The 16197-nt window shown below is 43.9% G+C and overlaps 1 protein-coding gene across 1 annotated transcript in view; it reads right to left on the reverse strand.

Annotated features, from left to right (window-relative positions):
* Positions 1-16197, reverse strand: part of LOC109864636 (synapsin-3-like) — a 136499-nt gene that overhangs the window by 61363 nt on the left and 58939 nt on the right. Inside the window, exons 5-6 of the mRNA XM_031797327.1 lie at positions 901-1057; positions 310-399 (exon numbers count right to left, since the gene is read on the reverse strand). Coding sequence (XP_031653187.1) covers positions 310-399; positions 901-1057 — 247 coding nt within the window. The remainder of the gene's footprint in view (positions 1-309; positions 400-900; positions 1058-16197) is intronic.

The raw sequence follows: 16197 nt of genomic DNA on the forward strand, positions 1-16197 counted from the left end.
AACTGATAGGGGATTGGAAACTACAACCAGAGAAAATGAAGTTGGGCAACAATAGGAGCTGCACTCTGGCCGAGACATTTTACTAATCAGCTTGAAGGTTTGCACGTGACGCCACAGGAAATATTGTGACCCAACCCCTTACTTTCTCACTGTTTCCCGCTTTTGCCCTTGTGACACTTGTCTACCCCAAGTTAAGACAAGTGTCACAAGGGCAAAAATCAAGATGATCTGAAAACAACAGAAAAGATGGTAACGCAGTAAAGCAGAACAACGCATTATAAACAAACAGTGTGTCAGGAAGGCGCTCACCATCTGGGTGTGGTTGGGGTAGAAGGTCTGTTCGTTCAGTGGGAACTTCTCTGGGCCCAGGGAGTGGTAGAGCTCAATCATGTGGGAAAACTGCAAGCAGAAACAAAACACGAGACGCCATTCTACCGTAGTTACTGTATATAGAAGGCGGGATAGAAAGTGTCTTATACTACGTCTGTAATTATCTGGAGACAAAAAACTGACACCTTGAAAGCTGAATGCAGCCCTATCCATTAAACATGTTTTTAGTGAGAAACTTTGACCTTTAAAACAGGTAAGTTCCCGGAATGTTTTGTCTACTACCGCCAACATGTTTTGTCTGGGTTCTAAAGACTGTAGCCATGGTACAAATGTAACTTGGCCCGGCTCCAGCTCCAGCGCACCTTGCCTGGCCACCTCTCTGCAGTTAAAACAGGGTGAATAATAACGGGTCTTACTGGAGGCCCCTGGTCTGGCTGTTTCAGAAACAGGTGTTATGGCTACTTTTAATAGCCCAAATAAATCAGTCTGAGGCGGCCGCTAAGGGCCTCTTTATGTGGGGTAAGATGGGGGGTGGAAAGGCGGTGAGGAGGCAGGTTATGGATCACGCACCACCCAGGGTTTGCTGCAAAAGTTGTAGATGGAGAGCAGGGAGTTGATGCTGGCGACTCCCCCGTATTGAAGGCCAATCACCAGGCTCCTGAAGTCTTCGCCCGGAGTCATGCTGTAGGCATGCTGGCGAATCAGGACAAAGTCTGGCTTGAAGGATCTGGAGAAAGACAAAACAAAGTGGGACATGAGATACCAGAAACCAACAACATGCTGATGTCAAGGTAAAGTAAAAGTAAGGGCACATTCTACCACCCTGACTTTCACATTATCTGCTTCGCCAAAACATTGATACAAACGGGAAGAAAACATCTGTACCACTGGGCACACGCTTGTTGAATGAACGTTTCCACGTCAAATCAATAAAAAAACGTTGAACCTACGTGGAATAGATGTTAAATTGACGTCCGTGTCCAGTGGCGTGTGCCTCATGGACTGCTGATGACACTACACTACACTGTGAAGACAGACAAACTGTTGCCAGTAGGGCATTTTAGAGACCTGGATATTTGTTACAAATGTATCTTTAGCATATATATAAAATCACAAAGATTTGTGCATGCATACTGTATTTCATTACTGACTTTGTCACTCAAGTTCCAGACCTCAAGCAGTCGAACTGCAACGACAGTAGCCATCGTAGAGCCTTTCCAAAGTCCAACACAGCAGCTGTAACTGCTCAGAGCCCAGACCGATAGTATCTGTCACCGCATTAACACGTTAAGATTACAGGCAGCTCACTATTTACAAGGAGGAAAAAAGCTCCATTATTCAAAGGCCATAGGAGGAGGGCGAACAAAGGAACGCTGGTCAGAGTCAGAGAAGCTAATCTTTTTGGACCATCTATCCAATTAACGCAGCCTAATCCCTCTCATTACAAACTGTTCTGGGAACAGGGCCAAGTAACCCATCAGGGACCGGGAGGATTGTATCACATCTTGCTATGATTAAGATAAAGAGGGAGAAAATTCCACTCTTTAACTGAAGGCAGGTATGCAGGGATATGTCCCCCCCCCCCCCCCCAAAGATTAATTCAGCTTAGATTCAGGTAGGTTGGCTATCTTGGATGGATCTGTGCTGGCTGGGCTGAGGGATGTAAATTAAGTTCTCTTTCAAATGGCTGGTAACTGTTCTGAATGCTCTGATTGTAATTTACAGTTTGGCGAATGGTAACATTTTGATGCTTTCGTCTGAATTCATTGCTTCAGCCTGAAAAGTCCATGAGCTGTTGAAAGTTATTTCCAATGGACTTTAGCTGTTCTCAATGAATCAACGTCTAGAAACCTCTGGCAAAGGTACTAGGTGTTGATTGAGTTGAGATTGGTATATTTACATTTTTGTCATTTATGAGTGCGTACATTTTTATACTTTTCCCCCATGGAAATCGAACCCGCAACCCTGGCATTGCAAGCACCATGCTCTACCAACTGAGCCACACGCGCTGTAACCATATTGTCTCCAATACTATCATTCACCCTCTTTCACACGCACACACACACACACACACACACACACACACACACACACACACACACACACACACACACACACACACACACACACACACACACACACACCCCTGGGCTGGAGAGCAGCCATCTGGTGCAGCTTGTGGACTGAGACAGTAGCCAGACTCACACTCTCTCTCGAGCAAACACACACGCGCACACACACACACACACACACAGTCACTCACACACTTGGAGCCATGGAAGTGTTGCATTATGTAAGACAGCCGACCTGAGGCACAACTCAGGACTCAGTGAGAGCTGTCGTGGTCACGGCGACACGAAGGCTACAGCTGCTCTCTTTAAAAGTGTTGTTGTGCTCACTGCTCAGCCAAGGTGGCACTGGACCAAGGGCTCACTGCATACTGCTCAGCCACAGTAGTGGCACTGGACCAAGGGCTCACTGCATACTGCTCAGCCAAGGTGGCACGGGACCAAGGGCTCACTGCATACTGCTCAGCCACAGTAGTGGCACTGGACCAAGGGCTCACTGCATACTGCTCAGCCAAGGTGGCACTGGACCAAGGGCTCACTGCATACTGCTCAGCCACAGTAGTGGCACTGGACCAAGGGCTCACTGCATACTGCTCAGCCACAGTAGTGGCACTGGACCAAGGGCCGATCTATTTCTACATCGGTTTATTGAGGGACAGACTGACACAAAACTCGCTCATACCACGTCGAAGTGCCCACATCACATGCACTGGCACCTGACGCACCAGGTTTGTTGTTTTGGTATAACTTTACTTTGAAGGGCACAAGAGTGTACAAGAACTATAAAGCGTCAATAATGGCTTACGTGAGCAGCCACAGGCGTATGCTGCATGCACCTATCTGTACAACCTATTTACTGCTCATCATGAACATAGAAGTGCAAGTTGTGATGATGTGACTGTTTTTAGCCAGGCAACGGCTCATAGCAGCATTGCCCTATAGAGCTGCAGCATTAACACGCTTATTCCAGCCATTAACTTTGTTATCGGTTTCCCAAATCGGAGTCCTTCTGCCCGTAATGCTCCCTGTGGGTTGTGGATCACGCCAAAGCTGTGTATTAAATGTATTTTGTGCTTTACAATCCCAATCGCTCAGGCCCAATGGTGATCGCTTCACTGCCAATATGCTAATGCACCCTTTAAATTGTTCATCAGTGTTGCAATAAAAAGGATGCTTAATGGGAACGGAGATGATGATGCCGAGATGTGAGGTAGGGATGTCCTGTATTTATGTGGAATTGAAGGTTCGGCTTTGTAATAGCCAAATGGAATTGGGTTCCTTAGGGAGAGAGGGTGAGCAGAGTGGGAGATATAAACACAACAGATAGAGCGCACGCACACACACACACACACACACACACACACACACACACACACACATGTATGGGGTCCAAACGTATTAAAGCACTTACATTACATATAAAACTAAATATAAAACAGAACATCATTTAACATTATTACATCACTACTGTACATATCTACAATACAAAATGTTTACAGTTTTTTTCCGATTGCTAAACGACAGTGGACACAACTGGAGTCACATGTGCAAAACTCTAACTACAGTCTGCACAGCAGCAGTTCATGTGGACCAAACTCTAGTTCGTTTTTCATTGCTTGAACACAGTTTTCAAAACTCTACACACTTATCCCATGACTTTAACCACAACCTGCACAACACTGTGGATTTACAGCACTTTGTTCAAATGCTAACACACTGCTGTCAAAACTGTGAACCACACATTCAAAACGGAATAGATTTCAGCCTTGTGCCTTTCAAACACTGCTGATTGCAATTTCAGCTGAAAGGCTAAGCAGGTGTCTTGTTTTAGACTTGTTAGTGAACACACACACATATTACAGTATATATAGGTAGAGCTCAGAATGACTCATTTTGGAAATGGAACAAGGAAGATGGGTTCGTGGAGGGAGAAGGGTGGCAGGGAGAGGGCGGATGCGTGGAGGAAGACAAAGAAGACAAAGAGCTGTTATTTCAGATGAAATAAGGGCTACACTTATAGACCATGTCGTGAACCATGGTCTCTCATTGAGAGAGGCAGGGTTGAGGGTGCAACCCAATCTGCAAAGATCCACAGTGGCATCTGTAATGCAAATTTTCCATCATGCAAACAGGTGAGAGTTACATCCTTACAGTAAATGAAAACATTACAGGAATCTATTTTGTATTGCAATTATAGAATATTTACACAGATATATATTACAGTAAGTTTGACTGTAAAATATATTTTTACAACAGGACCCAAAGGCTGCCCTCAACAGGGGGAAGAGGAAAAATATTTTCAGATGCGCAGGAAAATGCTATTGTTGACATGGTTGTTGTCAACAATGCAATAAAACTGCAGGAGATTCAAGATAGAGTGCCGACTGATAATGATATATTTGAAAATGTTAATTCTGTCAGCACAACAACTATTGCTCGAGTCCTAAAGAAACACCAAGTTACAATGAAACAGTTATACACTGTACCGTTCGAGAGAAACAGTGAACGGGTAAAAGAGCAAAGATACCAATATGTCCAGGTAAGACGTCTGAGGTTACGTACACAGCTATACAAAATATTTACAGTAAAAAAAAAACACTAGCATTTCTACAGTAAAACTGTGCACTTACTGTTTTTCAGAGAGTAATGGAGGTGGAAGCACTGGAAAGACCACATTTGACCACAGGCCAAAGGGGGGGAAATATCACCATGTGTGCTGCAATGGCCAATGATGGTTTGCTTCTCAACACACCACTCATTGGCCCATACAACACAGAAAGGCTTATAGCTTTCCTAGAACAGCTCTATGCTCAGCTAGTGCCAGCAGAACAGGGGGAGCCAGTAAGAAACCCCCAAGTTTTTGTCATAGTTTGCGATAACGTTGCTTTTCACCACTCTGCAGCTGTCACAGATTGGTTTGCAGCACATCACAGATTTATGGTTTTGTACCTGCCTGCATATTCACCCTTCCTCAACCCAATAGAGGAGTTTTTCTCTGCCTGGAGGTGGAAAGTGTTTGGTCACCACCCACATGACCAAATGTCTCTTTTGGAAGCCATGCATGCCGGATGTGAGGACACGAGTCCAGAGGACTGCCAGGGATGGATAAGGCACTCCAGAAGGTTCTTCCCCAGGTGCATGGCAAGAGAAAACATTAGATGTGATGTTGAAGAAAACCTGTGGCCTGATGCTAGAGAGAGGCAGGATTAGCCCCTCAAGTATTTGTTCGAATTACAGTATGTACTTTTAGTTTCTACCTTTTTTTCTCATTACTGTAATTCTGTAAATTACTACAGACTATTGAAGCAAACTGCAAATTTTCATTTACCTTAAAGAATTGTTATGTTCTAAAAAAAATTATAAATCATGTGAAAGAATGTCACTCTTTTCTTTGAAGAAAATATGACTTTGTATGAAGTCACTGAAATTGTTCAAACTGTAAAGATGAAAAGTTAGTATTTTCTGTATTGGTGTTTGATGCTAGTGTTTTTACTCTCAGTGTGTTCTGAGTGACAGTGTGTGTTATCTCAGTGAGGGTTGTGCATAGTGTTTGGCTGCACTGAGCGTGTTTTGAGCCATGTGTTAAGAGTTGTGTTGCTTGGAATGAGTTTTGCAGGTGATGTGAACTGTTTAGCTCAGGTGACTGTTGGTAGTGCAGACTGTAGTTAGAGTTTTGCACATGTGACTCCAGCAATCGAAAAAAACTAATACCAACAACAAAATCACAATGTATGCGTATGCATGTGTCTGTACCTTTGTGTGTGTCTCTTCACATATACCTTCCATAAGGTATATTTCTACCTGTTTTTTAAAATCTGATTCTACTATTTTCATCAGTTACCTGATGTGGAATAGAATTCCATGTTGTCATGGCTCTACTGTATGTAGTACTGTGCACCTCCCATAGTCTGTTCTGGACTTGGGTACTGTGAAGAGACCTCTGGTAGCATGTCTTGTGGGGTATGCATGGGTGTCTGAGCTGTGTGCAAGTATTTTAAACAGACACCTCGGTACATTCAGCTTGTCAACACCTCATACAAAAACAAGTAGTGATGAAGTAAATCCACTTTGAGCCATGAGAGATTGACATGCATGTCATTAAAGTTAGTTCTCCGTGTACTTTTAAGAGCCAGCCGTGATGCCCTGTTCTGAGCCAACTGCAAAGTCCCTCTTTGTTGCACCTGACCACACTACTGAACAGTAGTCTAGGGCCTGTAGGACTTGCCTTGTTGATAGTGTTGTTAAGAAGGCAGAGCAGCGCACACGAGTCCATGCCATAGTCACTACTACTGGGCGTCTTGCTGGTGTATGTTCAGAGTTTGTTAGAGTTCAGTTGGCTTTGATGGTAACCATGGCAACTGCCTTAAATTGCAGCAAACTGTGGGGCAGGATTTATTGGAACGTTTGCATTAATGAACCCGGCTTTACCCCTTACTTCCGTAATTGGGTTTTCAGTGTAGATGCCATTTCTGTGTTGGTGCTGTGTTGAATCATGGAGCAGATTGTCCCCATGTGTGAAGTCAGTACTACTGGGGCAGGGAGGTAGGATATTATCATCGTGATAAACATTCTCATTTGTGGCTATGGCTGTTTTCAGACCTTGAAGCATGTCAGGGGGGGGAGACAACCAGTCAAACACGACAATCGCCTGCCATTCTATTCTCTAAGTAAATTTATCTTCCACATCTTTGACCTTTTCATTGACTCCTCTGGGAGATCTATTCTGAATTGCAATGTATGGACATTCATCCTTGTAATGCCCTCTTGCCAGCCTCAAAGGTCTGCTGGTAGAGTAATCTCCATCCAATCTGTCTGACTCAGGTTGATAAGGGTAATACGGTTCAAGCTCACAAAGTGTTCCACAAAGGTTACACGTGTTGACTGCAGCGCATTGCTCAGAACAAGAGGACATTGTGTCATTGTGCACCCGTTTGGTCTACAGAGAACGTGCCTAAGGGACAGCTATCACCAGACACCAAGCCCAGACCAGCATTGATGAATGATGGGAAAGGGAGAGTGAGTGAAAGAGAAACCAAGAGAGAGAGAGGGGGTATGAGAGAATGAGAGAGAGAGAGAGAGAAAGAGAGCGTACCTACAGAAAGTGAACACCCCAAGCCTAGCTTTGAAGAATGGATGGAGAATGATGGGAAAGGGAGAGTGAGGTGAAGTGAGAGAGAGTCTTGCAATTGCCTCCACAAAGTAAGACAGACATTCCTCATTATTCAAAGGAAAGTAAAACGTTCAGGTTTCAAACAATTATACTGCCTCAAACTCATATTATAAAGTGGTTGGTGTTGCGCTGATAGCCTGCCTACCGTTGACTTTAGCCAATGCACTCGAATGGCGGATGGGAGTTGAGATTGAGAAATAAAAATAGCTATTTTTAATCGTAGCCATCAAAAAAACATGTTAACACGTGATTGCATTTAGAATTGTGGATTTGTGGATGGACGGAGAAGGATGGGAAAGGGGAGAGAGAGAGAGAGCGAGAGAGAGAAGGAGTAATAAAAACAAAAGAAAAAACAGAGAGAGATGATAAAACATTTCATTATGTTCAAATTGAAGAGATGCTCCATTACTTTTGTATACTTTTTAGACAGTAGTTCTGATAGTAGCACTCACAAACCAAAAGTGGTACCCGAAAATGGTGTACTGTGTCACATATGTACACATATGTATTTACCGATACGTGCCACATATTTTCTCTCTCTCTCTCTCTCTCTCTGCTGTGTCCACTGAGCCGTTGCACCCACCCTACAACTACATTGGATAACGCTGGGCAGGTCTCTTGCTAGCTGTCACTCAAATGTGAGGGGCTGAAGCTCATTGGCTATAACTCGTGGGGGAAAAATGTAGAGAAAATAGTGTAGCACAGCTTCAAGAAAACAGTCGCTTTCAAAGTTGGGATTTTGTGGCTAATTTATGAATGTATGAACTACACATTGACACAGCAGGAGGTTTAAAAAATACTTGTACCGGAGCATGTCTTTAATAACTGCAAAGAAAAATAACGAAGTGAAAGAGAGAGAATGAGAAAGAGAGAGAATGAGTCCAGTAAAATATGCATTTGGGAGAGGAACATGTTATGGACCACTTGGACTATTCTGAGCAGCTAGGGGAGCAGTCTTACTGTGGCTAGCAGTCACAGTCACGATCCCAGATCCAGCGCCACCAGGCAGGCCTGGCTGCAGCTCAGGACCATGATGGGCGGTGGCGCAATCATGCAGTCAAGCCTGCCAGTAAAGTCCACTGCTCTGGCCACGGTCCAGTGAGGAATGCATGCAGAGCTCCTAAGGAGCACCAAGGGTCAGAGAAATGGTGAATACACCCCCTACCATGGCTAGACAACATAAGACATTAGAAACACCTGCTCTTTCAAATCAGTATACAGTCCATTCGGAGAGTATTCAGACCCCTTGACATTTAGTTAGGTTACAGACTTGTTCTAAAATGTATGATTTTTTCCCCCCTCGTCATTCCTCATAATGTTTGATAATTTATAGAAAATACAAAAGGAAATATCACATTTACATAAGTATTCAGACCCTTTACTCAGTACATTGTTGAAGCACCTTTGAAATCGAGTCTTCTTGGGTATGAAGCTACAAGTTTGGCACACCTGTATTTGGGGAGTTTCTCCCACCCTTCTCTGCAGACCCTCTCAAGCTCTGTCAGGTTGGATGGGGAGCGTTGCTGCACAGCTATTTTCTGGTCTCTCCCTAGATGTTCGATTGGGTTCAAGTCTGAGCTCTGACTGGGCCACTCAATGACATTCAGAGACTTGTTCCGAAGGCACCCCTGCATTGTCTTGGCTGTGTGCTTAGGGTCGTTGTCCTGTTGGAAGGTGAACCTTTGCCCCAGTCTGTGGTCCTGAGCGCTCTGGAGCAGGTTCTCATCAAGGATCTCTGTACTTTGCTCCGTTCATCTTTGCCTCGATCCTGACTAGTCTCCCAGTCCCTGCTGCTGAAAAACATCCCCACAGCATGATGCTGTCACCACCATGATTCACCGTAGGGATAGTGGCAGGATTCCTCCAAACGTCACGCTTGGCATTCAAGCCAAAGAGTTCCATCTTTGTTTCATCAGAACAGAGAATTGTGTTTCTCATGGTCAGTGTCTTTAGGTGCCTTTTGGCAAACTCCAAGCGGGATGTCATGTGCCTTTTAGTGAGGAGTGGCTTCCGTCTGGCCACTCTACCATAAAAACCTGATTGGTGGAGTGACGCAGAGATGGTTGTCCTTCTGGAAAGTTCTCCCATCTCCACAGAGGAACTCTGGAGCTCTGTCAGAGTGACCATCGGGTTCTTGGTCACCTCCTTGTCCAAGGCCCTTTTCCACGATTGCTCAGTTTGTCCGGCCGGCCAGCTCTAGGAAGAGTCTTGGTGGTTCCAAACTTCTTCCATTTAAGAATGACAGAGACCAGTGTGTTTTTGGGGACCTTCAATGCTGCAAAAATGTTTTGGTACCTTTCCCCCAGATTTGTGCCTTGACCCAATCTTGTCTCGTAGCTCTACGGACAATTCCTTCGACCTCATGGCTTGGTTTTTAGCTCTGACATGCACTGCCAACTGTGGGACCTTATATAGACAGGTGTGTGCCTTTCCAAATCATGTCCAATCAATAGAATTTGCCACAGGTGGACTCCAATCAAGTTGTAGAAATCACAAGGATGATCAATGGAAACAGTAAGCACCTGAGCTCAATTTCGAGTCTCATAGCAAAGGGTCTGAATACGTTGTTTCTCTATAATGTAAAAACCTGTTTTTGCTTTTCATTATGGGGTATTGTGTGCAGATTTATTCAATCCATTTCAGAATAAGGCTGCCACGTAACAAAATGTGGAAAATGTCAAGGGGTCTGAATACTTTCAGAAGGCACCGTAGATGAAGGGGAGGTTAAACAAGGATTTGTAAGCCTTCAGACAATTTAGACATAGATGCTGTATGTGCACCATTCAGAAGGTGAATGGGAAAGACAAGATTTAAATGCCTTTGAACAGGGTATGCAAAGCAGGTGCCAGGTGCAACGGTTTGACCGTGTCAAGAACTGCAAAGCTACTAGGTGTTCAACAACAGTTTCCCGTGTGACCAGGAATGGTCCACCACCTAAAAGACATCCAGACAACTTGAAACAACTGGGCCAGCATCCTTGTGGAACGCTTCCGACAACTTGTCCATGCCCCAACGAATTGAGACTGTTCTGAGGGCAAAAGGGGGGTTCAACTCAATATTAGGAATATTAGGTGTTCCTAATGTTTTGTTCACTCAGTGTAGTGGGTAAGATACATAGTTAATTCAAGTGGAAAAAGTGATATTCGATCTACATGACAGACGAATTACGATGTGTCTTGCAGCTAAATGGTGATTGCGCGGCGGTGGCGGATTCTGATACGAAGACGAGTCCCTCAAGTGCACTTACACTGTTAATATGAAAAGCATCAGATGTGTATTGCGGGCCAGGAGCGAGGCAGTGATATAGCACTAGTAAATTACCTATGGCAGAAATGGAAATTAGTGTTATGAGTTAGAGTGGTTTAGAGGGACCATTTGTATTCATGAAAACATTATAGAAATTGGCATCAGGCCTCATTCTGAGCTGTATACTATTTGTATTAAAGCCTGGTGGTGCTTTCGGGGGAAAACCATCCTCAGGTTTGTTAAGCTCATGCCTGACTTCAGCATGTCTGTCTGTGAGATGGATTTATTTGCTCTGTTATAAGGTAAACCCGTCTGAGGTATTAGGTCTGATTGAAGTACAGTAGCAAGGGTCTTTAGTGGAAAAAAGGTGATTAAATTGTGTGTGTGCGTGCGTGTGCGTGCGCATGACATGTCTGTGTCTCAATTCTGGGGGTCGATTTAGTATAGATTTATGAGGGACACGCTCCTTTACATGTGTGTGAACCTGTGTGTGTACAGTGTGTATAGAGTGAGTGTGTGTTTAGGCCGACATGAAACCTCTGCGTGGTTGGGCTTAGTTCAGTAATCTCCACCTGATGTAGTTTAAGGAGAGACAGGCACCGTCACACTACAGTATATGTGCCTTCGGGACTCAGACGCACAACCCTGTCTGGCTGTGTAGGGCTGGTTATGGATCGCTTATGGGATAGATTATTAGAAAAGAATAACAGACAAGTATCTGCTAATGCAATCTCCCTGCGCCATCTGTGAGACTGGCTGCAGATCTGGGGGTGTGGGGACAGGGAGGAATGCAGAGGGAGGACCTTGCAGTCAGCCACGACAGGGTTTAGGGACTCCCTTCCACTACCTGTCTACTACAAAATAGTATGGCTCTGGATAAGCAAGGTGCTTTGGTATGCAGTTCAGGTCTTTGGTCGTTACACCTACAATGCTTACCTGTTTTTACATTTATATGTAGAACTTTGTAAATCAACACCAAATCTAGAGACAATTTGTTCTGGTCTCTGGAAGTGTTCAAGGACAGTGAAATCAACATGTCTTCAGGTATGGAGGAACTTATCTGTACAATTGAAGAGATACATTCCCGAAAACGCTATATATCCATTTTCAGAAATGTTGGTAAATTAGCTTTTATTGTTTATAGAGAATGGTGTGTTTTTCACTATCTAACCATGGCATAGGGTTGTTCAATAACAGACATGCATTTGTTTAAAATCACTTGATGGTTTCTTTCAGAGTTTTTTTGCAAAATGGAATCAATCCGCCTTACTCTCAGAAATAATAATACTGTACATATAGTACTGCTAGGTTTTACACAGTCAAAGGTAACAAATAACAAAAAAATATAATAATGTACAAATCATACATTTATATATAATGATATTATAATTTAATCCAGTAATATGAGATCTGTATGTAAAACATTTACATTTGACATAATTAGTATGTATTAGTATAATTAGTACATAATAGTAATTTAGCAGATGCTCCAGTAAGTGCATTCATTGTGAGATAACAACATATCACAGTCAAATATACAGCATACAAGCATTTCATTAAAACTAAACAATGGATATATAGCGTTTTACTAAAAAAAATTCATAAAATGTCAAATCAGACACATCTAAAATCAGTAATATTTTACACACACATGAAAAATACACATAAGCAATCATTTGAGGAAAAAACAAATGTGAAACATTTGTGGATATTGGAAATAAAAAAACCTTCAGACCCGTTTTATGGGCATTACTTCTGTCTGAACAGGTAACAATTCATGTCCTACTACTTGTCATCATTTCAAAATATGTAATTGATTATTATAATAGGTTATCTTTTAACATTAATGGGTATCAAGATAACTAAGGGTGAATGACCGACGCCACAACAGTCCACCTGATCTGGTCCCGTGGTAGCTCCTTAACAAAACCAGACTCTTATACACTAGTAATCGCTTTGCAAAAACATGCCAAATTTGTCCTTTGCATGCCTGAATAAAAACACTTTGCCCTCTAATCACAGTGGGGTACTTACGCAACCCTGAGGGACCCCAAGCCAGATAAGACAGGCATAGTGAGGTCTCTGGGAGCCGTCAAACAGTACGAGCTATCCTGCCCTCTATAACTGTCCTTCACTTGCCTAATCCAGCACTTAGTGTGAGTGGGGGTGTTTTTCATTGTACGTTGTATGCACATAACAGGTAAACAAGTGGCCATATTGAATCGCCCAACCCAGTCCAGGCAGACAGGCAGTTACTTATTCACATCTCAGTATTGCTACTAGCATCACTGGCCAGGATGCTGTATTTGCCATTACTGTAATCACCTCCCCGATTGGATTTCAGTTTATTCATCACAGGAGGAGCCGGACTGTGGAGAAGAAACCTTTGGCTGTGCTGATCTGAGTCTTTTTGCTGTGGCTAATCATGCTCCATTGCTATAATCGTGAAACACTTTGCCAGACCAGTGTTTCTGCTTTAAGTTAAGTTCAGCAGTTGGGCTGGAGGGGTTTGGCAGAAATAGCTAAATGAAACCAAAACGGGTGACGGCACGAACGAGAACGCACCATATATGCTCAAAAACCTGCCTGCCTCTACTCCAAGGCATAAAATAACAAGGGCAGAACCACTTGAATTTTTCTAATACCCAGTAAAATCAGGTCCTACTAACGTCATCATAGGAGGACCAAGTCATGTACAAAAGCTTGAATCTTCATGTTCTACATTGTTTTGTTGTCATTTGTGCTCCCATACAAGTGCATGTGCAGTCACGCAACGCAATTACATATGCACCGGCCGCATCAAAACCCACAGGGTAACAGTACACTTGTTACAGTTTAGTTGATATATGACAAACAAGTGAAACCGTGCACTTCTAAGAAGTTCCACTTGAATAAACAAGTCTGAAACCACAGAACTGTGAGAAAGTGTGCTGCCTTGATAGGCCAGTAGAGGGGAGGGGAAGTGGGGAAGTGTTTAGGGAGCGCACCCGCAGCCAGATGCCAAGGGTCAGAATGCTGAACGGAACATGGCCCTTATTTACGCAGCCCTGCACGGACGGAACAGCAGGAGCCCTATAAACTGACCAGGACACACACAAATACACACAGGCGCACACACAAATACACACACAGAGCAGTTTGAAAGCTGTGAGAACCAACTACTTACATGTACAGTACACACTTTATGTACACACACACACACACACACAATTTATGTTATAAAACATAATGCCTTTAATCTGAGGTCCTCAGGAAACATGCTGTTTAGCCGATATGATTATCTTTAGGAATGTGTCTCAAAGCATATAGGATTTGTACGATTTGTTTTCGTTTAGGCCAAGAATAAAATGTAACATTTTCCTAAGTAGTCATTATTAGCCTAGCTTAGGCACTAATACAGAATTGTTTATAGACTACAGTAAATCCTGAGTATCTTCTGAGTATAGGCAGTGATAGGCTATACTATTTTATGGCATAGGGGAATGTGTGTCAAGCAGAGAGGACAACAACATCCGTTTCTTAGAGAAGTTATCTACATTTTCCCACCATTGACTCACCACCCACATGAAAAAATACTATACTATCTTATAAATACTGAAGTATTCACTGTAGTGTTTTGCAGACTAAACTGTAGTCTTCGCTGTAGTATACTGGTGTATACTGTAGTATTTACAGTTAACTATAGTATACAGTGCATTTGGAAAGTATTCAGACCCCTTGTCTTGATCCACATTTTGATACGTTACAGCTTTATTCTAAAATGAATTAAATTGGTTTGTTTTTCGTCATCAATCGACACACAATACCCCATAACGATAAATCAGACAGGTTTTTAGAAATGTTTGCAAATGTATCAAAATGTACTCTTAAATTTTACATAAGTATTCAGACCCTTTATTCAGTATTTTTGGCAGCGATTACAGCCTCGAGTCTTCTTGGGTACAAGCTTGGCACTCCTCTATTTGGGGAGTTCCTCCCATTCTTCTCTGCAGGCCCTCTCAAGCTCTGTCAGGTTGGATGGGGAGCGTCACAGCTATTTTCAGGGCTCTCCAGAGATGTTGGATCGGGTTCAAGTCCGAGCTCTGGCTCGGCCACTCAAAGACATTCAGAGACTTGTCCTGAAGCCACATCTGCTTTGTCTTGGCTGTGTGCTTAAGGTCGTTGTCCTGTTGGAAGGTGAACTTTTGCCCTGAGGTCCTGAGCGCTCGGAGCAGGTTTTCATCAAGGATCTCTCTCTGTACTTTGCTCCATTCCTGTCCCTTGATCCTGACTAGTCTCCCAGTCCCCACAGCATAATGGTGCCATTATCCCCACAGCATAATGGTGCCACCATGCTTCACCGTAGGCATGGTGCCAGGTTTCCTTCAGACGTGACGCCTGGAATTCAGGCCAAAGAGTTCAATCTTGGTTTCACCAGAACAGAGAATCTTGTTTCTCATGGTATGAGAGTATTTAGGTGCATTTTGGCAAACTCCAAGCGGGCTGTCATGTGCCTTTTACTGAGTGGCTTCCGTCTGGACTACCATAAATGTCTAATTGGTGGAGTGCTGCAGAGATGGTTGTCCTTATGGAAGGTTCTCCCATCTCCACAGAGGAACTCTGGAGCTCTGTCAGAGTAACCATTGGGTTCTTGGTCACCTCCCTGACCAAGGCCCTTCTCCCCCGATTGCTCAGTTTGGCCAGGCGGCCAGCTCTAGGTAGAGTCTTGAAAGATGCCCAGGGTCCCTGCTCATCTGCGTGAACGTGCCTTAGGCATGCTGCAAGGAGGCATGAGGACTGCAGATGTGCACAGGGCAATAAATTGCCATGTCCGTACTGTGAAACGCCCAAGACAGCGCTATAGGAAGACAGGACGGACAGCTGATCGTCCTCATAGTGGCAGGCCACGTGTAACAACACCTGCACAGAATCGGTACATCTGAACATCACACCTGCGGGACAGGTACAGAATGGAAACAACAACTGCCCAGGTTACACCAGGAACGCACAATCCCTCCATTAATGCTCAGGAATAGGCTGAGAGTGGCTGGACTGAGGGCTTGTAGGCCTGTTGTAAGGCAGTTCCTCACCAGACATCGCCGGCAACAACGTAGCCTATGGGCACAAACCCACCGTCGCTGGACCAGATAGGACTGGCAAAAAGTGCTCTTCACTGAAGAGTCGTGGTTTTGTCTCACCAGGGGTGATGGTCGGATTCACGTTTATCGTCGATGGAATGAGAGTTACACCGAGGCCTGTACTCTTGAGCAGGATCGATTTGGAGGTCGAGGGTCCGTCATGGTCTGGGGCGGTGTATCACAGCATTATTGGACTGAGCTTGTTGTCATTGCAGGCAGTCTCAACGCTGTGCGTTACAGGGAAGACATCCTCCTCCATCATGTG

Source organism: Oncorhynchus kisutch, linkage group LG19 (genome assembly GCF_002021735.2).
Source record: "Oncorhynchus kisutch isolate 150728-3 linkage group LG19, Okis_V2, whole genome shotgun sequence".
In the NCBI taxonomy this organism is placed as follows: domain Eukaryota; kingdom Metazoa; phylum Chordata; class Actinopteri; order Salmoniformes; family Salmonidae; genus Oncorhynchus; species Oncorhynchus kisutch.